Genomic DNA, 25,958 nt, shown 5'->3' on the forward strand with positions numbered 1-25,958 from the left:
GCGCGGCTTATATTATGATGTTTTGCTGCCACCTGGCGCTTAAAGTGGTGGTGCAAGTCAGAAGATAAATATGTAGATGTTTCTGAGCATTGTTATTGTCCTCAAAAGCTCCCCCCAACACACACACACACACACACACACACACACACACACATCCCAACAAGGACAAGGACATGTGAAAAAAATCGAGTGACTCCAGGTGGCCGATAACAGGAAGATGTTTAGGATGAACTGGCCTTGTGTTGGCGAAATATTTGATAACACTGAGAAAAAGAGTTTTCACACGCCTCCATCTTAACGTCTATGCTTGCTGCTCTCTGTTGAAGCAGACAGTTGGCTCCATGGACAAGAAGGTGGTGCTGATCACAGGCTGTTCCTCGGGAATCGGTCTCAGCCTGGCTGTCCAGCTGGCCTCTGACCCCGACAAAACATTCAAAGGTAACGATAGATAACATCCTTTTATTGGATTCCTTATGTAATGATACATGATACTGGATTTAAAAAACTGGATTGAAATTGAAACCAGTTAACCCTTCATAACCTGAGAAAATTGCTTGATATCTCTCAAAAACATGGAAAGAAGGCAATCAGGAACTTATTTAAAATGACCCAAATATTAGCTGAAAATTAGTAAAAAGTTACAAGAAAATTAATTGAAATGATCAAAGAAAAAAAAGAACAAAAACAGGAAATGATCTTTATAAAGTGCTAAATTAAAACAGAAAAATGTTTTGCAGAAAAAAAGTTAATGTTTATGTTAAACATTTTTCATATAATTATAACAATTCTAAATTGAGTTTTCTTAATTTTATTGTCTAGTTATTTGATCAATTTCTCCTTACCTTTCACTGATTTTCTTGCAATTTTCCAGACATTTCATGGCAAGTTTTAGGAAGAAATCACTTTACTCACATTTCAAAGGTTTAATGCTTGTGAAAGGCATTTGGACACTGTACAAGAAAATTGATACTGACGCAGGGTTCAAAGAGTTAATCTGCAATATATATGAGATTTGTATAGACAGTGAAATATCTAAGAGCACTGTGGAAAATGTATCAAGATGTGTTACTTTCTGTTTAGTGTATGCCACAATGAGAAACCTGGCCAAGAAAGAACGGCTTTTAGAGTGTGTGAAAAGCCTGCACAAGGACACCTTAGACATACTTCAAATGGACGTGACCTGCCGGCAGTCCATCCTGGATGCGAGGGACAGAGTTGTGGAGAAACGAGTGGACATTCTGGGTACGCTCTTGTGTCAGTGTGTTCTCATTAAGACTGTAATTTGTGTGTGTTAATGGACTTATCCTGACTATTCCCAGTGTGCAACGCTGGTGTGGGTTTGATGGGGCCACTGGAGGTGCTGTCTTTGGACTCAATGAGGCAGATTCTGGAGGTGAACCTCCTCGGTACCATCCAGACCATCCAGGCTTTTCTGCCAGATATGAAGACTCAGGGCCAGGGGCGCATTCTGGTCACCGGGAGCACCGGAGGTCTTCACGGTGAGACAAGCACGTGGTTGAGCAACCACCGAATATAACAGTGTTCCACATGTGCAGTTTTTGTAATGATTTGATGGAAATCCCAAACACAAATCATGTTGATGCTTGCTTCCGTGCCTAAAATTGCCAAAATAGCCCTCTTCATGCTTCATGCTCTCTTGCAGGTCTCCCCTTTAATGAGGTGTACTGTGCCAGTAAGTTTGCTATAGAGGGAGCATGTGAGAGTTTGGCTGTCCTCCTGCAACACTTTAATATCCAGTGAGTTTTCAAGTTTGCTGCATCTTGGTTCCTCAATTTAGCTATAAACTAAAACAAAGAAATTAACAATAAACTGCAAATGTTGATTATGCTCCATCCTGCAGCGTGAGTCTCATTGAGTGTGGTCCAGTTAACACCAACTTCTTGGTCAACCTGCATAAGACGGAGCTCGGGGATTCGTCTCTGCAGCAGGTTGATGCCCTTACACACAGCCTCTATGAAAAATACCTGCAGCACTGTGGCTCTGTTTTCCAAAATGCAGCGCAGGACACGGATGACATTGTGAAGGTATATTGCATCCCTATGTCAACAGTAGATCATAAATCATCAGTAACATATATTAATGATGCTGGTGGAATCAGTGAAGTTTAGATTTTTTTGTATTAAAGGTACTGTATGTAACTTTTTACATACTTTTATTTCCACTTGGTTTAGTGGAGGATCAGAATATGGAAAGGTCTGAGATTGTATTTAACACAACAAATTGACAAAAGTGTTGTCAGTATAACATCTAACTGCTGTGGTGTGTTTGCTTTGGTCTCCAAGGTATTTCTGGATGCCATCCAGTCACCTTGCCCTGCGTTTAGATACTTTACCAGCGGTGCCGTGCCACCTCTCACCAAACTGAAGATCACAGAGCCAGATGGCTCACAGTACATCAGTGCTTTGAGCAAAATCATGTTCTCAGCTGAGGGACAATAGTTTTGCCTTGTTTTCAACTCAGCCACGACTTGCTCTTCTTTTTTATGTGCAGAGGTTTATATTTTGGCTCTGTCAGTGTTCATTTCGGGAATAAAGTTGACGTACTGTGACTCACTGGGGTTACTCAACTAGAGAGGGCAGTAAGTTCAAAGTTTTGTGAGTTCACAGAAAGGATTGACTCCATGCTTCTATTTTAGTGTGTTACTTATCTAAAGTTGTATTGTCACAATATAAATATATAAATATAAGATTTTAACGATTTTCTGGTTGGTTGAGAAATATTATATAAGGATAATGTTTTGAGTGATACAGCAGCTTTTGCATTCCTGTGGTTGACAGTGTCCTTGCCACACTGGTTGGAATATTTTCACAGGGATCGGCGTGAATGAACTCCAAGAATGTTCTTATGTAATTTCTGATTGGCCGATTTACACAAGCAGGAACGACTTCTTTACTCCAAAGCATTAAATTACAAATTAAAAAGACGGTTCCCACAATTCTCTATACTGGCACTGAAAGAAAAATATGCAGGATTGTGTACATTAATTGATGATATTATATCTAGTATTTCTTTTTTAATGCTTGTGTTAGGGGTGCCCCTTTAGGGATAAATGAATAAAACATTTGGACTGAACTGAAAGGACTTTGGGTGATATCTGTCATACACTCACTGCAGATTGTATTTAGTTGCAACTTATTGCCTCTTTTTGAATTCATAATAGATGAAATGTATTCATGGCAATGTCAAATTAATAATCAGTACTTTGTTGATGTGGAACAAGCACTTTTAATTTAAAAAAGGAAAAAGAAGAGAAGAAAAATACTGTTTGCAACTGCTAGTTTAGACCGAGATATCCTTTCACCCAGAATTGGATTCTCTCTGTGTCCTCTGGTCCTGTAAATATTGCCACAATGAACAAACAAAGAGATGCCATTTAATTTGTGGTGGTTCAGTTTTGTTGCTTTTTAATCCTTGAAATCTAGCAGGAATCCTGGCTCTTTATGTGTGACCTTTCTTATTCATACTTTGGGTGACATACAGTGTGTAGACACAAACTTTAACACCAATTAAATTAAGAAATGATTTCCATGGCCTAGAAAAGTTCAATAAATATTTGTGAACATGAGCTTCTCTCTCTTAAAGCCATAAACCAGACAGGTGAGTTTCAAACTTGTGATGTCATCAAGTATAAAGTCTTGATCTGCTCCATAGACAATCAATGGGAGCCTGATTTTGTGGACCCACATTTTTTTTTCTATTTTATACCCTAATGAGGGGTATAAAAGTTCTATGATACTGTTCTCAGTTCTTAAACAGAAAATACCCATGGTGATATCAGTGACTTCTAGAGCATCTTTCTCAATTAACTGACCATGGAGTATTTTTAGACTTTGTACCCCATGACATTACAAATTTGATCACTGTAGCGTCTGGATATGGTAGAGTGTTATTAATGTACATACAGTTTTATAGAATGTCGTAGACCACTGAAATAAGATGAATTTTGAAACATGCAGTAGTTCCCCTTTAAGTTCTTTAGCTGGTTAAATGAAGGCCTGTCAATGATTAACACACCTGTTAAAAAGCATGCAAACTGATATATAGTGACGTCTTCACAAATCAGTGACATCAATGCAGTGATGTCCACGGTAGTCCCGAGACAACAGATTACATTAACAAACAACAAAGAGATCCAATAGTTGTACCTCGAGTACCTTTCTCTTTTGCAGGTAAAAAGGGTCATTTAGAAACTATTAAAAGTTAAGAGATGTCTGTCTAGTTTATTTTAAGTAAATTCTTAGAAAGAATTTGAAATGCTGTGTTGGGCTTGTGAATCACTGAACTGTATAAAGACTGAATGAGGGCCAGCTGGAACATCGTCCATCCCCTGTATAACGCTTGGATCAGCCTGGGGTTGTTAAGCCCATGAGAATGTTCTCTTATAACCTGAGACAGGTTAACTTGTCTGTACATCTACTCGTTACGTTTTCGGCCTGACTTTGATAGGATTGACTGAGGTTCCTAAATCCCTCCCTGATCAAGTGCCCTAATTCTGGTGTGTAGATCCTGAAATGAATCCAGCATTACCAGTTCTGACTGTGTGGTAACACTTAATACAGTGTCAGCCTCTCAGGGCCTGCAGTATCATGCAGAGTATAATGAGAGTTAGTTAAAGGCTTTTGATTTTAAAACTAATGTAGTTATCCCACTGTCCCAAATTAAACATTTGAGTCTGTGGAATAGCTTAGATTGCTGTTTTGATACTTTGCTCTGTTTTAAACTTTATTACGGCTGATTGCCTTAACTCCACAGAAGTACCAAAGTCCAGGTGAATCACGCGCACAGCATGTGCTTGCTCGTTCACTCAACCACAGAGTATTATTTAGACTTCGATTGCTCATAGAAGCCTCTCAAAACCCTGTGAACTCAGCAATCAAAAGCTTGTCATGTGCCAAAATTGGCAGCATATCTGAATTTCCTCATCATCTACTTCGGGTGAAAAAGGTTAAGATAACTTCAGTGTTGCATAATAACAGTACAACTTATATTTATAAATTTATTTGAAAGTCATAGAAACAAGCTTTAAAATGTTCTACAAATAGACATAAATTTTTTTAAAAAAGGCTCTGATTTTTGAGGTGGTGTTGTATGAAGTACTTATCCATAGTCAGTGTATTACATGCAATAGATGTTGTTCAGCACGCCCCCCAGTTTGGAGAAGCAGTCTGAAGTACAATACAGAGAATAAAATATGTAGCCTACTGTTATTGATGGGGCTCAGCAAGAAAATGTATTTTAGCCAACTAAAAATGTCTTGACCCCCAAAAATATATATTGATTTAAATGTATGCCATATTGAGAGCATTTTTTAAAATCACTTTACATTTTGGTCAAACAGAGCATTTCAACGGGGAATCTAGTAAAGCTTCAATTTCCCATCTGTGCCACCAGACTCTGTCAAGAAAAGAGCAATTTTCAGTTTTTTTGAACACTGGAGCTGCTGGTCTACAGTGAATCCAAACTAACCCTTTTAAAACACCACAGTCACAAAACACAAACAAAATAACCATTTGAGGCAGTAGTCGACCGTAGACCAGCAGCTTCTGTGTTCAGCAATCCTAAATTACTGTTTTTCTCAATGGAGTCTGGCTCTGAAGAGGAATACTATATAACAGCCTCATTTTCCTTTTTAGAATCACCATCTGACATTAAGGTAAAGTGGTGAAAATACTCTTAATATAGCATACACTTAAGTTTTTGTTGTTGTTGTTGTTGTTGTTGTTGTCTGGGGTTTTTTTGAAGGTGGGACTTTTTTATGTGGCTAAAATATACTTTGTCGCTGACCCACATCCAGAACATTGCTGAGCTTTCATAATGGACTCCAGCCTGTTTCTCCAAACTGTGGGCACACTGACTGGCATCTACTGTTTTTAATATAGTGTCTATGATTAACTCAACCATAAAACCTTTTTTTTAAAAAAATAAATAAATAAAAAAATAACAGCACCTAGACTAATACATTTTCAATTAAAAAAATAGCCGATTCATTTTTCAAATAATTTCATTTTATCATTAGGTCAGTCAGTAAGCCATGTTCATCTGAATTTCCCGGAATCACCTGTGTGACAGCTTTTGAACTTGATCAAGCTTTCTCTCTGATTGGCTAGAGCATCCCGTGACGTCACTGCTGTCCTTACCGGGCCAGTCAAGAGGAGCGACTCCTCAGTCAGAACAAAGCCGGGCTCCTGCTGCTGCCACCGGGCTGGAAATAGCGACGTCTCTCCTGAGAACGCGTGCTAGTCTTCAAACATAAACTTCACCATGACCAACAAAACGACTCCTCTTCTCTTGAAGCTGCTGCTGGAGATGTCTGAAGCCTACTCCTCAAAAGCTGTCCGAGGAAACAGTAAAAGAGCAAACTTCAGGTGAGTGACAATGGAGCTTTCCCGCAGAGATGAGTACAGGTAGATGACGTACTGTTAAATTGTACTGAATTACTCGCCATTGTCGAAATGTGGCTTTTTAGATGTTTTATTTCATATTGTTAATATTTATATATATATTATAAATATTTCGTTTTTATGAATGGACTTAGTTTCCAGGAAGTGTTTGAGTGAAGCAACACCTGGCAGAGAAACCAGCAGTCATGGGACTCTGTTTTCTCTCTCTCCTGTGGTACCTCTGACACTTGCATTTAATAAACTGCCCGAGGTTTCCTCAGTGGGCAGTAAAGAAAATTTGATGCGAGCTGTCTGTCTTCAGAAAACTCTTTAAAAGATGCATGTGTTTTGTATACTTACATACAGATATATTTATATAAAGTACATAAGCTATGACTGGATGCTTATACATTCAAACTGTGTGAATATACAACACAAACACTGTCATCATCATTCTTAACTAATGCACAGAAATGGCAAACTTTGTACATTTCAAACAAACCTATTTCTGTCTCCCCATATAGTAGGGTTTCCACAGTCATGGAAAAGTCATGGAATTATTAAAATCCTTATAGCTTTTGGAAAAGTCATTTTGCTAATGAGATTAATTAGTTTTGTTTACTATAACCACATTTCCTCATTTCCTCCCAGTGTTCCCTCTCCCCCTCCCTCCCTCTCATGTATGAGTAGAGTTTAAATCTGATAGGTCTATATTTAAATAATGCTGGGCAGATCATGCTGTGACAATGTGATTTAACATCCCAAAGTTTCCATACCTTTGCCCTACTCATATATTTACAGCTTTTTTTAATTTGACCACTTGATAAAGACAGCCTATGGCATTCAATTGTCACTGGAAGTGCCAATGTGCTTTCACTTGGTCTCACTTTAAGTGCTCTGAAGTACAGCATGGTGGTTTCGAGGTACAGATAGGGTTATTTTGTTTGTTTATTTTGATTTTTTTTCCAAAAAAAATTATGGTAAACTACAGGTTTACCGAACTGTTGGCTGTGACTCCCCCACTCTGGGAGCTCAGTTAACAATAAAATTTGACATAAAGTGTACTACACAGCTCTGTTTGTGTTATACATTGTGAATGGTCATGGAAAAGTAACGGGAAAGTTTTAAAATTTCATGCATGAAAATGTGTGGGAATCATGATCTATCTATAATCCCCTCCCTTCAGACACTTGTGGGGCTCCTGTGGGGCCCTGGCAGCCAGAAGAGCCAGCCTCCCTATCTGCCCCGCTGTCCCTGTCAGCACACCCAGCCGCAGCTTCATCAACCTGGCTGCCCCAATCAGCACACGCAGGATGGAGTACACCGAATGCCGGACATTAGGGTGAGCGCTCCGATGTGATATTAGACATAAAAAACGCTGACATGATAAGAAAACAGCCTCCAGAAACATTTAACTGAAATCAATGTGTCCATTAGAAAAATGTTGGCTACATGAAAAAAAATTACTTTTATTTACTTTACTTTTATTTATCTATTTGTGTAACACATGACTTGATCTATTTGGGTTTTGGAATGCCGGTTGAAAAAAACTGAGCAAGTTAAAGGAGTCACGTTGGGCTCTGACAAAATATGACAAGTATTTATTCAATTTACAAAAAAAGAGAGCGTAGGAGTTTATTAAATATTAAATAAAAAAATGCATTCAAAATTAAACCTGAAATGTATTATATTTATAATAAGAAATTAAAAATGAAAACATGAAATATTTAAAATTGAGCATTAAATAGCCAAACGACAGCGGCTCATCCCCTTAGGTGACATCGTCATTTTAATATGGCTCTGTGAATTTAATTATTGAAGTTTCAATTTCTGTGTGCTCAGGTTTACTCCAGAGCAGATGTACAATGTGGTGGCCGGTGTGGACCACTACCAGCAATTTGTCCCGTGGTGCAAGAAGTCTCGGGTGACGAGGGGACGAAATGGTGAAGTCTTGGCGGACCTCGAAATAGGTTTCCCCCCCATTGTAGAGCGCTACACTTCTGAGGTCACTGTCGTCCCAAACCATCAAGTCAGGGTAAGTCCTTGTCTGTCTTGGTAGCTCCAGACAACAACAATCACATATACTTTGACCCTGCATATGCTCCCTGCCTTTTGTCATTCAGTAATATATAAAGAGTAATTTCTTTTGAAACAGGCTGTGTGTACCGATGGTTCCCTCTTCAGTCATCTTGAAACAATATGGAGGTTTGCCCCCGGAGCCAAAGACCAATCAGCATCTTGCAAAGTGGATTTCTATGTAAGTGTAAGAGATGAAATGAATATCTGACCTCGAAAGTCATGAGGAAATCAGGTTTTTGAAGCACCCTTGTAAGCTGGAAACATGGGGAGAAAGCTGAATTCTGCAGTGAAAACAGACATAAGTAATGAAAAGAATAAAGCACCGGTGACACTATTACAAGTAACTGATTACAAAAGAATAAGTTAAGACTCAGGTTGTATGCTTATTAAAGAGAGACTAATTCCAAGTCTTTGGTGCTGGACTATTGTGGATGGATTACAGATTTAAATTAAGTGTCGGGTAAAATCTCATTATGCTCTAAACTTAGTCATGAGTAGCATGCTGGTGTCCCCAGAGGCCTGAAATAGCTGTCAGGTCAAGGAACAGTGTTAAGGAGCTGCTGACAGGCGGTATGACCTTAATGTGGGCTCAGATTACCGCAGGAAGTGGATGGATTTCAGCAGGACGTGTTGGATAAGACTTATTATTGAAGAACATCTGAAGCTGTAGGTAGAAATTTTTATAAAAATAACTTTTTGTCATATTTGCTGAAACTGTTACTATATCAGAATCAGATGAGGATTTCACATGCAAGGGATTTGCTTTGGATTTTTGGATACATGGAACATATTAAAAGGAATGGAAATAAGTTCTGCAACACTCAAGACCAATAAATATATAAATATAGAACAGAAATAATTTGAATAAAATATGACAAAGATACTTTTAAATAGTGCTAGAACATAAATATGTACAATAACATCCGCGCAGTGGTACATAAGATAGTCTGTGAAAAAAAGTCATGTTCCTTTGCCTTCTCATAATGGTATTTGCAAGAATATATTGCATGTGAATGAAAACAACCAACTAAAGCTGAGCAGTCTCTAATGCAGCTGTCAATCATGTCAATCACTGCTCTTGAACTGCAGTCAAGCCAAGCACCAATCTAAGCTGAAAAACGTCCCTTCACGGCTTCAGATTTTCACAAACCAATGGGCGACGTCAGGGTAGCTATATCCATTGTATATAAAATCTGTGGATAAAACCATCAAACTAGAAAGCGCTTAAGGGATATCAATAGAGATTCTGTTTCTACATTGCCTATTTTTCACCTTAAATGTTTTCAAAAAAATATTTTTGTGTACTATTTAGCTATAAGTTTGTGACCCAGCTGCCATGCAAAACCAAGCAAATCCCCACAGCTATCACTTTACAGCTTAACTATAAAAATGTTTCTAAAAACATTTAGGGTGAGAAATAGGCGATGCAGTGATAAAATCTTAAATTCACATTTGATCAGCGCTACCTAGTTTGAGAATTTTGCTGTATTTAACAAGCAGGAATTGACATGTCTCGTGTACTTACTAAAAATGTGTGGATATGGAGACAGCAAATACTAGTCATTTTCGTTTAAGTCACTAATTTTAGGCTTAAAGCAAGTAAAAGTCTGACTTTGAGAAATGATTTGTCTGTTAAACATCTGAGGTTTTGATTTTTGTGATGATCTGCAATTTTCACCCCTATATAAATGCACGGAGACGTGAGTCTATATTCAGATGATTGCAAAAAATCTATTTAACAAACATTTTAATGAACTAAGAATCTCCCAATCTAACACGTTTGTCTCCATCCTGGGTTTCTTCTTCAGGTGTCATTTGAGTTCAAGTCTCTTCTGCACACTCAGCTGGCCACCGTGTTCTTTGACGAAGTGGTTAAAAAGATGGTCAATGCGTTTGAGTCACGGGCAGGGATGCTTTACAAAAGCCAGCAGGAGGCGCTACTGAGAAGGCGGTCGACATGAGCCGATCGCGCTTTGAGCTCCCCCTCCAGCCACATCTACTTGGACCTTTAACCAAACTTTGCTCTACTTGTTATCAACACTTGTCTTACAAAGGAGACTGGATCTTCTTTTGCATGCACCCGTATCTAATTCTTGAATTCATATACACATTGAATATAATTAAAACTATTTATTTATGAGCCACAAGCTAATTTATTTACTTTCTTGTACATATTTATTTACATTAGGGATAGAAATGGTTTCAAATGATCATGTTTTTTGAAACCGTGGGATAATGCACAGACAAGTGACTTCTGCTTGGTGCTGAAACATTTAAGAGGGTCAAACATTGTTTTAGCAATTTTTTTTGTCAATGGAATTAAAAAGCTCTTATTTTGGTAAACCTTTGTCCAAGTGTCATTTATTGCATCAATTTTTTAAATGTGTTGTTGATTTTAAGGCAAGAATTTCTGGTGTAGTGGACTGTGCCTGTAACTGTTTACTCTTTGTAAACAAGAGTATGAAAAAAAAATGCCTCCAGGAACAGTTACATAACACAGAACCAATTATCTGAGCTGCAGGCAATACTAGCCTCCCATCCAGCTATTCAGCCTCTGAGAACAACTAGCTTTAGTTGATAGGTGATGTTTGTTTTCTTAAGCATCTTTTAAAAGGCTGTGCACCTCGTACAAACTGAAAGTATTTGATCAGCTGCTCAGTCGATTATTACAATAACTTGTGCCTGGTTTATTTTTACTTCCCCATAACAAGCAGAGAAAAAATCATGTCTGCTGGCCTGATGATATTACCAACATGAAAGTAAACAGGAGTTAAAGGGTAACTCTTGACTTTTTTTTTTTTTACCTTGACCCTGTTTTCCCATGTTTTTGGGAACAAGTGACTGAAAACTGTTTAATATTGATAGAGAAGGCTGCCGCTGGTAACTACGCAACACTCGCGATGTAAACATATGGGGCAATTATGCACTGTCACTCATGTCCATTTGAAGCAGTTATTTTTGCCACAGACACTCAGATTGTTATTTTAGATGTCTGAAGTGTCTCTTTGCCTTTCGCTTGATCTGGTCTGTTTGTTATTGTGTCTAAGTATGGCTGAAGTAGATGTCTTGCTGTGAAATGTGATGAGAAGTGACATGTTGCAGGAAGACAAGGCTGGAAACAAGAACCATTGTTTTTCCTTTTTCTAATTTTTCTAAAGTACACCATAATTTTTATACTAAAACACAACAAATTACTGCTAGCACTATAATATACTATACTCAGTTCCTGTGCATGTTTGTGTGTGTGTGTGTGTGTGTGTGTGTGTGTGTGTGTGTGTGTTTATATATATATATATATATATATATGGATATATATATATATATATATGGATATATATGGATGTATATAACTGTAATCATACAATAGAACTGCAAGACAGTCAGCAATCACAAACTGTTGGTCTGTAAGTGACTCAGCAAAATGAGTCGTGCAAAATTCATCATGAAAGTTAGCAACATTTACTGCACTCACATGACACAAGAAATGTCAAAAACAAAACATTGAATCTGAGTGTTGTCTGACTTTAATGGGGCAGTGCTAAGGTATCTCTGCATGTTTGAACCTTCACAAATCAATATTTATACTGGCTGGACATTTGTGTTTTCCAAACTCTCTCAATGAAGATGAAAGGTTTTATAAAGGGGTCTTTCTGAATCTGGAGTTTCTCGTTTTGGCGCAGTGTCAGGTCAAGTATAAAAACGGGTGGTTTGAGGGAGAAAGACTGCAGGAAAGCAGAAATTTCAAAAACAACAGGGATGAAGACAGTTGCAGTCCTGATTCTAGCGTTCAGCTGCTGTCTATGTGAAGATCAAGCCAATGAAAACAATGACAAAGTCCATCAGTGCTTGGGGTCGACCGTCTGCTGTGACATCAATTCCCTCACTTCCCTAACTCAAAGCCTGGGAGCACTGGAAGAGAAGGCTGCGAACATGGCAGAGAAAATAACAGTGCTGGAGGATAAATTGATAAACACAGAAAAAGAAGTCCTGGAGCTGCGGAGCCTGACTGGAGGTAGCATAGAGTTAATGTAGGATCTAATCATTTTTCCCTTTAACATTTCTTACCTTTAATGTGTTATTTGGTGATTTGATGCTCTCAGGCACACCTCAGGTGGCCTTTTCTGCAACTCTCAGGGAATCTGGATTTGGGAACACTGGACCTTTCACCACTGCTACCCCACTGAAATATAAGAAAGTCTTCTCCAACGTTGGCAATGGCTACAATTCCTCAACAGGTAATTTATGTTAGGAAGTGAAAAAGAGAAAAAGACAAATAAAAGCTTATGAAATTTAAACCATTCTCTTTATTATTTTGGCAGGAATTTTCACAGCAATTGTTAAAGGAATGTACTTCTTTCGATTCTCGGTGTTCGTCAGCAGTCCTCCCAACACTGTTGTGAGCCTCATGAAGAACAGCAAGCGGCTTACGTCTGTTTGGGACACCGTAAAATCTGATAGCCATGACATGGGCAGCAATGCTGTGGTCATCCCTCTCGAGGTTGGAGACAATGTGTATGTGGAGCTCTGGGCAAACAGGACGGTTTATAGCAATAACATGAACTACAACACATTCAGTGGGTTCCTGCTCTTCATTACATGATTTAAATATGATTTCAGTTTTTGGTTTTTTTTTTTGTTACAGTCAAATGAATAGCTGACAAGATCAAATTTTTCTCTCCCAGTGATTCAAATCACCTGCAACTCGTGAAGTTAACCACCTGTGCTTCCTTAAATCAATTACCTACTGCAGCATATATAGGTGTGTCTAACCCCTTCTCCCCTTTTTGTCTCACTTCTCACAGCCCTTTCTACCCATGAACCCTCTTCCTCTAATTTTTCCCTTCTCTGCAGGCTCTGCACTCTCCTCATTATCTCCGATCCTCCATCTATCCAATAAAGCCACTTTCCTACCATACATCAAGCATTATCTTGTTGTTTGGTAACTATTTATGTGACCAGTGATGTGCTGTGTATCATTCTGGTGAGCAAATGGAAAATTAGATAAACATGTACACGTACATAAAATTTATTTTGAGACATTGGGTCTAATTCAGCAACATGCTCTTAAATTTCTCTCATGTTTTCTCTTAATCTTCTGGTAAGAGAAAAGAAGTCAACCTCAGATGCACCAAAACCATTTAAATCTGCTCTTACCCAGGTGTGCTCAACAATGACCCCCACCTGGTCATAAGTCATTCATTAGCACAGGTAACGCCCACTAACCACCATATAAGGGCAGGTTGGTGCCTGTGCAAAGACTCAGGTACATGGCACATGACACCACAAAAGGCAGAGGTGCTTGGTAATAACTTGTAGCCTGTGAAAATGAAATGTTTTTGTCTTATCTTGGTGATAATGTCTCAACCAGTCATAAAATTTTCTCTTACCCAAGAGAGAAGCAAAGATAAGAACAAATTGCAGATACGAGCAAAAATAAGAGAAAAATTGTTTGTATTTTGTTTCTTGTGTGAGGCCCATTGTATGAATAATAAATATTAAGCACAATGCCTGCATCTCAATCTTTATCTCATACTGTTTTAATTCATAATTTTAGTAGTGTGGTTATTTGAATTGAAAGTAAAAATGCAATAGAAATAAACCTTAAAAATATTATTACATTTGTGGTTATTATTTTCATGCAAACACATCAGACTAATAATTCAGCCTGAATGCGTATGAGTAAGGTTAAACATGGACAATAACGTATGTACATTTTATTAAGAGATGAATCTCAGCAACATCTTTTCTGTTTGTGACATTATTAAGCTTTCTCGAGACAGAGTGCATGACTGGTTAGTTACAATGAATATAGTAGCTGTTTTTTAATATAACCAAAGATGTTGAATTTTGTGTAATTATATTTTGATTATTGGTGGGGGTTTTTTATAAACAAATGTAGATTTTTTTCTCAGTGGCTCCAAGCTTTGTGGCATTTAAAATTTTTGATTCATTGATGGGTTTAGTCTTTTCACAGATCACCAGAATTGTCTTTTAATGATAGCAGTCTGCTCATTGTAGCAAAACTCATATTTTGTATTAACTGAAGTTTTTAATGCTGTGGTTTGATTTTTATATTTACTTAAGTTTTCCCAAATCTGTTTTTTTTTTGTGTCAGTACTGTTAAAATAACAAGCATGTTTTAGTACAGTATGGTTCTTTTCATACCATCAAAAAGTAGCATATTATCACTAAGTGCTGTTGTCATTCAAACAAATGTTTTGAATAAGAGGTTTTACATTAAAGAAAAATCTTCTCAGTGCATCACGAAAGGGATATCTCAATTTATTTGTACTGCAAGGGATTATTAAATAATTCCCCCATGAGGCAAAGTAAGAAAAAGCTGGAAGATTTTAGCTGAAAAAACAGGTTGAAAACAGTATGCCTATGAAGAAATATCAACCTAATATGCTTGTAGCTCTGTAACAATATTCATCAGTCCATACATTCTGTACAATAATAAATGTATTATATATTTCCAGCCACACAGGATGTACAGTTTGGTCCCCATTTGTATTAAAACTAGAATGTACAATACTACTGTTAAAATTTTATGTCTGTAGTTTTAATAAATCTACTCTTGAACAGTGAGTTTGGCTGAGCAGAATGTCTCCCCGTGGTCATTGGTGGCTCGACAGGTGTAAGTATTGGTGTCCTGTGGGTCAACTTTGACTAAGACCAGGGTACAGTGGCCATCTTCCTCGTACTCTATCTGTACTGTGGGTGACTCCACCAGAGGCTCTTTACCACACAGCCACACCACCTCCGGGTCAGGGTATCCTGTCAGAATAGATGTGAGGGGTGAGGACAGGCTTAAAAAGCATAACGTCCAAAATTGAACAAACAGCTTGATTTGAAGTCTTTGGGAGGAAGTTATAGTCAAGATACACGCATGCTTACGTTTTAAGGCAAGGCAGTCAAGCAAGTCAAGTCTCAAATCATTGCTTTGCAACAAAGCACACAAAAAAAAAATCACCAAGATCACATGTACTGTTTGGGCTCTTGAATGACTTGACTGTACCTGTGAGGTGACATGAGAGACGGGCAGTGGATCCCCGAGCTACCGTCAGATCCTCCAGGCTCTGGGTGAACTGGGGTGGCCCCTGCATCTTACGCTCCAGAGACTGCAAGGCATCCTCAGCTTCCGGGCTCAGGGGTGAGTCTGGGCGAGGAACAAACAAGTAAACTAAAATGATCCTGATAATAAGATATTAAAAGAGTGTCAGTGTCTTACCTTCTCCAGGGCTGGTAGGAGATGCTGAACTGTCACTTTTAGACAGCAGAGCCATTCTCTTCAGGGCTAACAAGGCTTTTCCTGCTTTCTGTGTAACAAACAAATGAAAAAGTCTGGACCAGAAAACAAAACAACAACAGACAAAACACAAAAGTGCAGCACTGGGGGGTTACCTTCCACTTCTGCCTTGCTAGAAACCTCTTCATCTTCTCTTTGGACAGACTCTTGGTGGAGGCAAGCGCTTCAGAGTCTAAGGTCATCCAAGGGTGGGCAAGTGCCTCTTCACAAGACATCCTTCGCCTAGGAGACACATTGAGTGTTAACCCTTTGAACCTGGATTGACATTGCTTTTCTTGTGCTGCTCTCAGACACCCTTCACAATTATTTAAACCTTTGAACCCTGAGCACATTAGTTTGATTTCTTTCAAAAACATGGGAAAAAGACAATGAGCAACTTGGCAAGAAATTTCCTGCAGATTATAAGACATTATTAGATCTGGAAAATTATTTTTTTAAAAGCTAGGGAAATGTCCAGAAAACTGAATTTACAGTAAGCATGACTAGATATTTATAGTTATTTCTAGAGAATAAATCAATTTTAAGGTTATTTTCTTTTGCTAATGTCTTGCTCATTTCTGGCTTACGTCTTCAGTAGTCTATTGTTTTCTTTCCATGTTTTTGGAAAAAGTCAAGCCCATATGCCTTAGTTTCAAAGGATTAAAGGTGGTTAGGTGAAGATGGGACTATTTGTGTTCCAGCTGTGCATTTCTGAAATCACCTGGTGTCTTTGTTGAGCAGGGAGCTGATAAAGTTTTTGGCTTCATCTGTAATCTCATCAAAGCTCTCCTCATCAAACTCCCACTGGGCAGCTGTGACCAAGGCCAGGGTCTCTGCATCGTTGTTACCCTGGAACGGAGACTCACCACTCAGTCTGGGGACAGATGAAGAGAGAGAGCAGTGTTAATACATTGACTCTTTACACCTGCATCCACTAGATGGCATTATACGTCTGAGACGCTCAAACAGCAGGCAGGCAGATGTTGCTTCTCAGGGGTGTTGTCAGGATTTGATATTGATTGACAGCCCTTCTAATTCGAATATTCCAATTTCAATGAAAAAAAACAAACACTGGATGTGCAAAACACAACATATATTAAAAGGAAAAATTCTATATTTTGGGCAAAAATGTGTTTCTTTGCTATGAGTTCGATGAGAATTTTGCTATCACTCTTATGTCTGTGTGATAAATATGAAGCCCAGCTCAGTTAACAAAATAAAATACTGGCATTGTACATTTCATATGTATAATGTTGATCACTGGTTCCCAACCTGGGGTGCCGGACCCCCAACAGGGGTCTCTAAAGCTTCACAAGAGGTTTTAAGACCTTCCTGATTTTAAGAAGTGTAAGAAAACTTTGAAAGACATAAAGAGTTTTATACACAATTTGTTAAAGGGAGAAAGGGCTACAGGAGTGATAGTGTGACTCACAATATGTAGCAGATGACTCCGATGCTCCACATGTCAGTTGCCAAAGTCACAGGCTCGTAGTTGATCACTTCAGGTGCCACAAACTCTGGAGTCCCATGCATCACCTTCAGAGGTGTTTTCCCATCTGTTAAACAGAAATCACATCATTTAGAATTGAAACGTTTAGTACAACTGCAGTCTTAAACATTTTTAATGTAATAATTCACTAAATATTTTCTCTCATTTGCCCTTGCTTAGCTGCTAAGTCAGAAGAAGATTTATATTATTATTTCATATTATTATTTTTACTATTAAGAGAGTTTTATTTCACATACCGAGTCTGCTGGCCAATCCGAAATCAATGATTTTTATGGAGGTGCCATTGGTGTCAACACATACGATGTTTTCAGGTTTGAGGTCCAGATGAACAATATCCTGCTGATGCATGTAGGAAATCCCCTCCAGGATCTGCTGCATGTACCGCACACTGGTGGGCTCTGTGTGCTCAAAGTTGTCATCCACAATGCGTTCAAACAGTTCCCCGCCTGCGATACTACAGCCATAAAAAAAAAAACACACACAGTTATATTACATGAGTCATTGCATTGATTTATACACAACCAAAATTTGCAGGTTTTAAACCACTTTGTGTTTTCGCAACGATACCCACAACTCCATGACCATGACCATCTCAGGCTTGTGATCATATGCAGCGAGACACTGAACCAGTTTGGGGTGGTGGAGGTCGTTCATCAGCTCTATCTCTTTGCGAGCAGCCTCCCTTTCCTTGGCACGTCGTCCTTTGTAGAACTTTCCTGCACACACACGTCCTGTCTCTTTGTGGGTTAGCTTAAACACCAGGCCGAACTTTCCCCTAATTAAGAGAAAAGTTAATTTTTTAAAAAATTTCTGAGACCTTGAGAAGGGAATAAATGTAAAACAATCTCCAATCTGTGGTTTGTGACTCTTTCTCTGTCAGGGGAAGAGCGCTGTACTGACATTATTAACTGCATTTACAGGTGTTCTCAAACCTGCATTGGTGTATATCTGTTGTTTACTAGAGTAGAACCGTGCCTCTACATGCATTTTAATCCTCCCTCTGCTGCACTTGGCAGACTTCCCTTCTTTTACACAACTCACTAATAAAAGGCAGACTTTCCCTTCAAAGGTCAAGTTTTCTTGTTCATCAGCATTTTTGGGCTAATGCATTTGAAGCTACTTTGAAAAACTTGTTTGGGTTTGCTCCTGACAGATACTTACATTCCCAGTTTCTCCTGCAAAATGTAGTGATCTGTGACTTTCTGTGAGGAGTCAATAGTGACACTGAAAAACGCCTGAGGGGCCTCCTCTTCTTGTGGTTTGTCTAAACATACACACAAAGACACAACAGCTGTAATACAAGCCACACTGTATTTGCTTTATTTCCAGATGTGCTCTTATTTCCCCATATCTCACCTTTCTGCTCCATCAGAACCACTGGTGACACTGGTCCAGGCTCACTTACTCCCACTGCGTTGTAGGCCCTCACTCTGAAGCAGTATTCCTGTTGAGGCTGCAGCTCAGAGCACACTCTGTACGAGGTGCTCTTACACTGGGCAGTGAGCTCAGTCCAATCCTCACGCTCAACACTTCCTTGGTTCTTTACCTCGACCACATAACCCAGGATGGCACTGCCGCCGTCGTAGCAGGGGCCCGACCACGACAGCACAAGGCTGGTGGTGGAAATGAGTGAGATCAGCGGAGAGGAGGCTGGAGGCTGAGGCCTCTCTGTTAGGATGATAATGATAATGTTAAATTAAGTGCTCAAGTAAGGAAAAACTTTCTGCACATGGTCATATTGAGTGTGTGTTGTCTCACCTATGACAGAAAGGGTGAGTGTGTGTTGCGCTGAGCTCTTGCGGTCCTTTACTACAACAGTATAACGGCCTGTGTGCTGTGGTTTAGCCTCTGCTATGACCAGTGTACTGCTCCGATCAGTGTTTTCTGTCCACAGCTCTGGACCATCCACGATCTGCAGATATAAAGCGTGTAAAAGACAGAGGAAGAGTTTACCTTAAAAATCAAACACACATGTTTTTACTTTTAGTGCTTCTTATCAATCCTGATTTTTTTGGTGTGAGTTGGTGAATAGATGTCTGCCTTTTCTTAAATATATTGGAAGTAGATGGGACTTAGTTTGTGGTGCTCAAAGCCCCAAAACAATACATCTGAAAAACTCAACTAGTTCAATTATATTGGAAAGAAGGCAGATATCTCTATGGTTGATATCTCCAGCACTCAAACTCACACCAAACCAATCTAAACTGATAAATAGCACTACAGATAAGAGGAAAAATATGTAATTTTAATTTGGGGGTGACCTATCCCTTTAATAGTGAGAGCCAGTGGAGACACTATCAAGGTAAAATGTCTGCAGTGGATATATAAAACAGTGTTTATAAATCACAACACCTGTTCTTTGTTTCTGATCCAACAGGACACTACAGGAGGACTGCCGGTGAAAACACAGGTCACTCGTGCAGTTTGTCCCACCTTCACTTCGAGGTGCTGTGGAGGGTTTTCAAAATGTAAGGCTGGGCCTGCAGAGACAAAACAGAGTGAATGTTTTGACTGAGAGCCTGCATGCTCATAAGGCTTAAAACATCCAGCTGAAAGGAAACTATCCAGTGTGGTGTTTGAGATAAAGACGGAGAGACGGCGTTAGCGGGCTGGTATTGCGTGACGTATGGTTTCTGCTTTAGGACTGGAAGTGTGTTATTTCCCTCGAGACCCTTATTATTGTAGCATACAGCAGACCAAGTGCCTCAACTGGAAACAAATGCAAAACACTGATGGCCTACTTCACACTAGTATAACCAGTCCTTGTGTAATCAGCTGTGTTAAACAATGCTTAACTAATTCACCTGAAGACACTCGTTTATCCCAGTTCAATATGTTGCACACACTATTTACTTAGACAAATATCCTTAAAGAAAGCAAACACACATTTGAAGTCTGCTCTGTATCCTGTTGTCACTGTTCATATGCATTTAGAAAACCCCATATATGAGCTGAAGTCATCTCTCACAGTGTCAGTATTCAAAATTGCGGCATCATTTGACTAGAGACAATCTGATAAAATTAGGATTAAATGGCTTTACAGTTTACTTTCTTAACAGGCATGTTATCTTATTGCCTTTCCCCTTCTAGCCAACACTTATATCTAATTCATAAAACCATAAAAAACAGTGTAACACATTCTATGCACTTATAACACACATTCAGACCCTATTGTGCAAGCATTGCATGCTTTTATTGTTGCAGCCTACACCCTAAGGTTAAGTTTCTCAGTGTATTATAGCACAAAAGCTTAAAGCCAGACAACATTATATCAGAACAAAGGCTTGCTCCGGGGCAAACCACAACAGCATCAGAAACAACATACACACAAAAACAGTCTCTAATGGATATTAACATGAACAAGCAAAAATCAGACAATATAGGAATGAAAAAAGAGTAATGGAAAGGTGAGTGGATGAGGGAACGATAGGAGCATTACCTGGTTATTTTTGCAGAGATAGTGAGTGAGTAGAAAACTCACCTGTGCCTGAGTTGGCTCTCCTCTTTGGGATGACCTCTGCAGAGACAGATGAAGCGCAGGTAGGTTTTAGTGAGATAGAGGTGTGGCTCTGCTCTTCTGTTCTTTGGCTATCAGTTTACAGACTCAGCAAGTTCTACTGTACTGTGCACTGTCCACTTCCCTACATGGTGTTCACTTAGGACTGAGAACCTATAGTGGGTGTATCAATGTTGTGGGAGTCCTGCATAATTCCTGTCTGGTACACATGTTGGCTGACAGCCAATCATGCGATGCCTGGAAGTAACGTGCTTCCTATTTGTTTAAAAATGTAACATGGATGTCCGGAAGGCGTTCAAACAATGGTCAAGAGGCTGAGATATTTTTTCTGGTGGATCTAAATATGTGAGGAAGGAAGCTGCACTGTTTATGTTGATTATAAAAAATAAATTGATTCCTTTACTTAAATGTAGCTATATGTAAAATTAATAATGAGTTGATTACCTGAGACTGGGCTAAGCTTATCAGAGCCTGAAGGGGAGGTATAAGTGGATTCACTCATCTTCTGTAGCTCGTCTTTGGGAGACTGTGGTGACCTTCCGTTCTCCACAAAGCTTTTGGACGTAGAAGCGTGGATATTTGAAACTCGATTCTGGACACCGCAGATAGTTTCAAAGTCTGGATTGGTCGTCAGTAAGAGGAAGATGGAGAAGAGACCACAGAACATCAGAAATGAAACTCTGACTGATTGGAATCAGAGTAACTTACACAGCTAATATTCCTTTGAATGGGGAACTCTGCGTTACAACATGCAAGAAGCAGAGTTTATAAGCGGCAGCTTATTGTGTAGTAGACTAATTTCCTCAGAATTTTAAGTTCCAGTGTGTATGAATTAGGGGGATAATATGGCAGAAATCAAATATAAATAATACAATAAGAATGTCTTCATTAGTGTATAATCACCTGGAAATCAGAATTGTTGTGTTTTCTTTACCTTAGAATGTGACAGTTGTATTTACATAGGGAGTGGGTCCTGGTATGTGGAGATTGCCATATTTTTCCAGTAGCCCAGAATGAACAAAACAAACATTGGCTCTAGATAGGACCATTTGCATTTTCATGTCTGCCACCATAGTTAAAAGCACTTCAATAATGACAGCTCTAGGAAACAATGATTTCCTCTTTTTTTTTTTTTTTTTTTACATAAAACACTTTATTCTGTGCTTTTACCAGTTTAAATTACAGGGTCCATTTGTTTAGAAGAAGAAGAGACCTCTGTGGATAAGTTGGCTCTCAGTAAAATCCTCCTGAACATCTTGACCTTATGTTATAAGATTCTAACTGGGAGAAGTGTCAACTGATTCCAATCTGCAATCTCTCCGCTGGATGCCACTCAATCATACACACTGTTTCTTTACCTTATTTCCACCATGAAGCGGTCTCCAGTGTGTCCCACTGTCTTTCTCACCTCTGACAAACACAGCAGCGCAGCAGGACGTCTTCCCTGCACTGTTCTCTGCCAAGCAAGTGTAGGCGCCAGCATCTTCCGGCAAGCATTCCCTCACCACAAAACTCATCTCCCTGCCATTGAAGGAAGGATTCCCAAAACGGGCCACTTCACCTGCCCATAGGAGCAAACAAACAAACTAGAAACACTCTCTACTGCTGATGTAATGTTACAGAGCGAACCACGAGGATAAGGCCTGTGAGAAGGAAAGGGCTAACAATGATGCCGGATATACGGAGGTTAAATATGCAGTTAGCCCCCTGAACCCTGTTGTGGATCCGTCATTACAAATTATTGTTGCACAGCCAGGCATTGTTTAAACCCACACTTTTGTGTTTGATTTACACCAAATGTTCCAAATCTCCAAAAATACAATGTCAGGATGAATAAAGGGAAATATGCAGAGAAAAAGACAAAAGAAAACTTGGAAGCTTCCATTTGATGTAAAGATGCGGACATAAAAATATACATTAGCATCATTTGTAGGAATATAAGCTTCAGTGTGTTGGAACACGTACAGAAGTAAAATGCTACAAATAGTTGATTTTTGCTGCAAAATTTGCAGCCATTGTAAGGGTTCAAGGGGTCAATTGTGTAGATTAAGACCTTGCTAATTGTACATACCAATGTCAGTTTCTGCTGCTTTTGCAAACATCAAGATGCAGAAGTGTAAATTGTCCCTGCTTACCATTGTGCAACCATGACACTTTGATCGGTTGACTTCCGGTGAGAACCCCCCGCAGTGTGATGTCATTTCCTTCGTCCACGCAACAGTCCTGCAGTGGTTCTATGAAGACGGGTTGATCCAGACATTTACGAGCAGAGAGGTTAACAGATCCTGAATGCAGAGGAGAGGGTACGAGTTGAGAAGTTAACAGACTCTGAATGTGGAGGAGAGGGTATGAGGTGAGGAGTGAGCAGCACATGCATATCAAGAGTTTATAGACCTCCTGTAACTGCATCTATAAAGGAGTTGTATTCGACATTCAGAGCAGCAGAACATAACTGTTTTTTCTATTTAAATTGAAATTAGGAATGGTGTCCTTAGTGAAGTATAAAATCATGCTTTCTTTTGTGTGAGTTGTTTTTTTCCCGTAGTTACTTGCAGTACTGCAGCAGGGAAAATCCCCTGCGGGCCATATAGCATTTTCCCCATAGATCACCATTATAAAAGAGAAGTCTATCAAACTGTTGACTGGATGTCTCAGACTGCAAAAAAGGTAAATTATGACTCTTTCTATCGTGAAAATTGATCCAAGAAGGTTTTATATTGGAAGCTTGGTAATCTACTGCTGTGGAGGGGTCAGCAGTGTAATAAGTTGACATCTACTGTATGCAATACTTTTTAAGCATAAGCATCCAATACAACCCCACTTCAAATAATTCTGAACTGTCCCTTTAAATAATAAGTAACATCTGCTAGAAGTGCCTTTTTGCCCATCCTTTCATCTACCATAACACCACTTCATCTTTTTTTTTCACTTAAACATCACGTGAATGTTGTGAAAACACCAGTACACAGAAAACCACAGCTTTAAAACTGATGTTGTGCCTCAGTATAGCGTAGATAGTTCATGGTAATTGTGCTGTTTTCCTTTTTAGATGCAGTACTGATACCAGAGGTGACACTCCTTTGAAGCACAGGGGTGGGTATTCCCAGGAACTGCTCTTCCCTTCACCCAGTAAAGCTTTCTAAATTAAAATCACATAATCGGCAGCACAGGATGACATTGAGTGATATATCACCAGGCCTGTCAGGCCTCTGTAATACTAAAACATTGAGTAAAAATGGACCAAATCGAACTGTTGTGTTGCTGCAATGCCATACACCATATACTAGTTATGGTTTAACAAAACGGGTGTTTTACCATCAACCTTTAGCCAGTGTTTACAATACTTAAGTCGTCACTGTGAGGTTTGAGGCACCATTCAGTCAAGCAAACTTCTTTGACCTGCACCTCTGAGATGTGGATTTTCACACCCTGGTCACACCATTACTCTCTGACCTCTCTCTCACTCTCTTTTTTTAAATTATGTTTATGCAGATCTCAAGGCTTTTTTTAGCAGGTTGGTGATAACACAGCTGAACTAAAGGTCTATAGGTTGCTTTAAAAAAAACCTGCTTATGGAAATGAAACTTGCAAAACATGTGCTCTGCAGCCAAGCTGACACAAGTCGGTTTTTATCAGCTCCCGATGTTTTGTAATGCAAGAAATCTTAAATCTTCTCTGAAATCTTAATCTGCTGGACAGATGTGTGTGATGCTGTCTTTCAGATCACAGATTACACTGAAATGATTTGATTTAGAAGATAAATATAAGTTTAGCACAAACTGAAAATGATGAGAAACAAAGGAAATGTTATCTCAAGCATAAGAAATGTGATCAGTGTGGGCTGACATGAAGTGAATGGCCCACCAATATACAATAAACAATCAGATGTTTGGACACTCAAATCCAGGATAAACATAACACCGGATATGAACTTTAAAAGCAACAAACTTGGAGTGCGTGGTCTATGTTTTGGGAAACAATCTCTTGCATCTATGATAAAAATTAAAGCCAAGTTCCTCATGTTCAGGCTTGTCTGTTTGAACACTAATACTAAAAACATGACGTAGCCTATGCTACCAGCTGAGCGCTCTCCACCACACACCTCTAGGTTATTAATCTCCTCTCTCAGTCTCTCATTCAGCACTTACCTGTGTCTGTAAATTTGGTGCAAGTAGTTCCTGGTCCATTCCCTGGTGTAGGAGTTGCATGGGGTGGCTTGATGTGCATCCTGAAGGTTGACACATAACGCTGTTTGCTGCCATCACTGTTCATTTTTGATAAAAAAAAAAACAAAAAAAAAACAAAACACCCCAGCCTCTGAACGGAACAACTACAAATAATTCACACTGTCATTTCTCAAGCTGATTATCACACTTCCTTTCTTTGTGACAGCTGTGTGGTGTCTCTGCAGCCTGATCTCTCTTCTGTAAAACACTCCCTGCTAACCCAGTGCAGCTCTGCCCTCACTCCTCACACTTCTCTGCACATGTTCAACTCTCTTTTCTCACCCTCCCCTGATCTATGCTAACTCCACCTACATCAGAAATCTTTCTCTTTTACTTTGGCCTTCTCAGGCAGGGATCTCCTTATCTCTCCAGACTCACTATAAGGCCACATTCCCCACCCACTGCTCAAACCCCTGTCATTAGTATAATGGCTAATAGACACACAGTCTACATAAACAAAGAAAGACAGAAAGTGGGAGAGAGGAAGGAGGCTGGGGGAGGACTTATCTACCCACCCAGCCAAAGGTCGTATTGTGTGCTGTTTGTTGAATGCTCTGCTGTTTATCGATTTCCCTGTTTGCCTTCTCACTTATCAATGCTGCCACTGAACTTTGTGATGCCAGTGCTGCAAAGGTTCATTTCAGCTGTGATTGTGAATGACTCATAAATCCTATGTGGCTTTAAGTCTGAGAGCCGGCCCTTGGCACAGTATATCCCAGCACACGCACAAGGTGTTCATTACCAGGGTAACAGCGTCACTTCAACAGATCCACTTGCTGCTATGGCAACCAGGGATGTCTCAAGAGGAGGGCTGCTGTTTTCATGATGACAGTGGTGGAAGGCCTAAACAGATCCTTTAAGTAAAAGTAGGAATAAAAAACACTCCACTAGGAGTAAAAGCCCTGCATTCAAAACCTTACCTAAATAGTACTTACTT

At 39.3% G+C, this 25,958-nt stretch overlaps 4 protein-coding genes across 5 annotated transcripts; 3 read left to right on the plus strand and 1 right to left on the minus strand.

Annotated features, from left to right (window-relative positions):
- The first annotated feature begins 262 nt into the window (after window positions 1-262).
- Window positions 263-6,264, plus strand: hsd17b1 (hydroxysteroid (17-beta) dehydrogenase 1). 2 transcript variants are annotated; one of them, XM_042505461.2, is made up of 6 exons: window positions 263-438; window positions 1,081-1,242; window positions 1,320-1,499; window positions 1,664-1,757; window positions 1,862-2,045; window positions 6,129-6,264. In XM_042505461.2, the coding sequence occupies exons 1-6, from the start codon at window positions 342-344 to the stop codon at window positions 6,138-6,140; spliced, it is 729 nt and encodes a 242-aa protein (XP_042361395.2). In that variant the 5' UTR covers window positions 263-341; the 3' UTR covers window positions 6,141-6,264. The 2 variants fall into 2 exon arrangements, with proteins under 2 accessions (XP_042361395.2, XP_042361394.2); XM_042505460.2 differs by lacking the exon at window positions 6,129-6,264 and adding an exon at window positions 2,304-3,093 and having other exon boundaries at window positions 264-438.
- LOC121956997 (coenzyme Q-binding protein COQ10 homolog, mitochondrial) lies at window positions 6,245-10,823 on the plus strand. The gene is made up of 5 exons (XM_042505462.2): window positions 6,245-6,386; window positions 7,588-7,743; window positions 8,244-8,436; window positions 8,557-8,658; window positions 10,289-10,823. The coding sequence occupies exons 1-5, from the start codon at window positions 6,283-6,285 to the stop codon at window positions 10,439-10,441; spliced, it is 708 nt and encodes a 235-aa protein (XP_042361396.1). The 5' UTR covers window positions 6,245-6,282; the 3' UTR covers window positions 10,442-10,823.
- Window positions 10,824-12,140: 1,317 nt separating this feature from the next.
- Window positions 12,141-14,093, plus strand: LOC121956705 (complement C1q-like protein 2). Its single transcript, XM_042505069.2, has 3 exons — window positions 12,141-12,492; window positions 12,581-12,715; window positions 12,800-14,093. Exons 1-3 carry the CDS (start codon window positions 12,237-12,239, stop codon window positions 13,078-13,080), a joined length of 672 nt encoding a protein of 223 aa, XP_042361003.2. The 5' UTR covers window positions 12,141-12,236; the 3' UTR covers window positions 13,081-14,093.
- Window positions 14,094-14,741: 648 nt separating this feature from the next.
- mylk5 (myosin, light chain kinase 5) lies at window positions 14,742-25,446 on the minus strand. The gene is made up of 17 exons (XM_042505067.2): window positions 24,944-25,446; window positions 22,931-23,080; window positions 22,204-22,356; window positions 21,240-21,413; window positions 20,760-20,795; window positions 19,631-19,758; window positions 19,037-19,190; window positions 18,635-18,946; window positions 18,440-18,542; window positions 17,850-18,053; window positions 17,515-17,732; window positions 17,201-17,324; window positions 16,490-16,642; window positions 15,885-16,011; window positions 15,712-15,799; window positions 15,499-15,639; window positions 14,742-15,257 (listed from the first exon to the last, which is right to left on the minus strand). The coding sequence occupies exons 1-17, from the start codon at window positions 25,065-25,067 to the stop codon at window positions 15,052-15,054; spliced, it is 2,595 nt and encodes an 864-aa protein (XP_042361001.1). The 5' UTR covers window positions 25,068-25,446; the 3' UTR covers window positions 14,742-15,051.
- Between the last annotated feature and the right edge of the window lie 512 nt (window positions 25,447-25,958).

Source organism: Plectropomus leopardus, chromosome 18 (assembly GCF_026936395.1).
Source record: "Plectropomus leopardus strain MGB_pleo_1.0 chromosome 18, ASM2693639v1, whole genome shotgun sequence".
Taxonomy (NCBI): domain Eukaryota; kingdom Metazoa; phylum Chordata; class Actinopteri; order Perciformes; family Serranidae; genus Plectropomus; species Plectropomus leopardus.

Bases quoted from the DNA above. Each gene is read 5' to 3' on its own strand.
- hsd17b1 (XM_042505460.2), top strand. From the start codon at position 342: ATGGACAAGAAGGTGGTGCTGATCACAGGCTGTTCCTCGGGAATCGGT. The intron at 439-1,080 runs GTAACGATAGAT...CTTTCTGTTTAG, and splicing joins CCCCGACAAAACATTCAAAG to TGTATGCCACAATGAGAAAC. The intron at 2,046-2,303 runs GTATATTGCATC...TTGGTCTCCAAG, and splicing joins ACACGGATGACATTGTGAAG to GTATTTCTGGATGCCATCCA.
- LOC121956997 (XM_042505462.2), top strand. From the start codon at position 6,283: ATGACCAACAAAACGACTCCTCTTCTCTTGAAGCTGCTGCTGGAGATG. The intron at 7,744-8,243 runs GTGAGCGCTCCG...CTGTGTGCTCAG, and splicing joins ACCGAATGCCGGACATTAGG to GTTTACTCCAGAGCAGATGT. The intron at 8,659-10,288 runs GTAAGTGTAAGA...TTTCTTCTTCAG, and splicing joins CTTGCAAAGTGGATTTCTAT to GTGTCATTTGAGTTCAAGTC.
- LOC121956705 (XM_042505069.2), top strand. From the start codon at position 12,237: ATGAAGACAGTTGCAGTCCTGATTCTAGCGTTCAGCTGCTGTCTATGT. The intron at 12,493-12,580 runs GTAGCATAGAGT...TGATGCTCTCAG, and splicing joins GCTGCGGAGCCTGACTGGAG to GCACACCTCAGGTGGCCTTT. The intron at 12,716-12,799 runs GTAATTTATGTT...TTATTTTGGCAG, and splicing joins TGGCTACAATTCCTCAACAG to GAATTTTCACAGCAATTGTT.
- mylk5 (XM_042505067.2), bottom strand. From the start codon at position 25,067: ATGAACAGTGATGGCAGCAAACAGCGTTATGTGTCAACCTTCAGGATG. The intron at 23,081-24,943 runs GTAAGTGCTGAA...CTCTGCATTCAG, and splicing joins CACCAAATTTACAGACACAG to GATCTGTTAACCTCTCTGCT. The intron at 19,191-19,630 runs GTGTTGTGATTT...TTATATCTGCAG, and splicing joins GGATCAGAAACAAAGAACAG to ATCGTGGATGGTCCAGAGCT.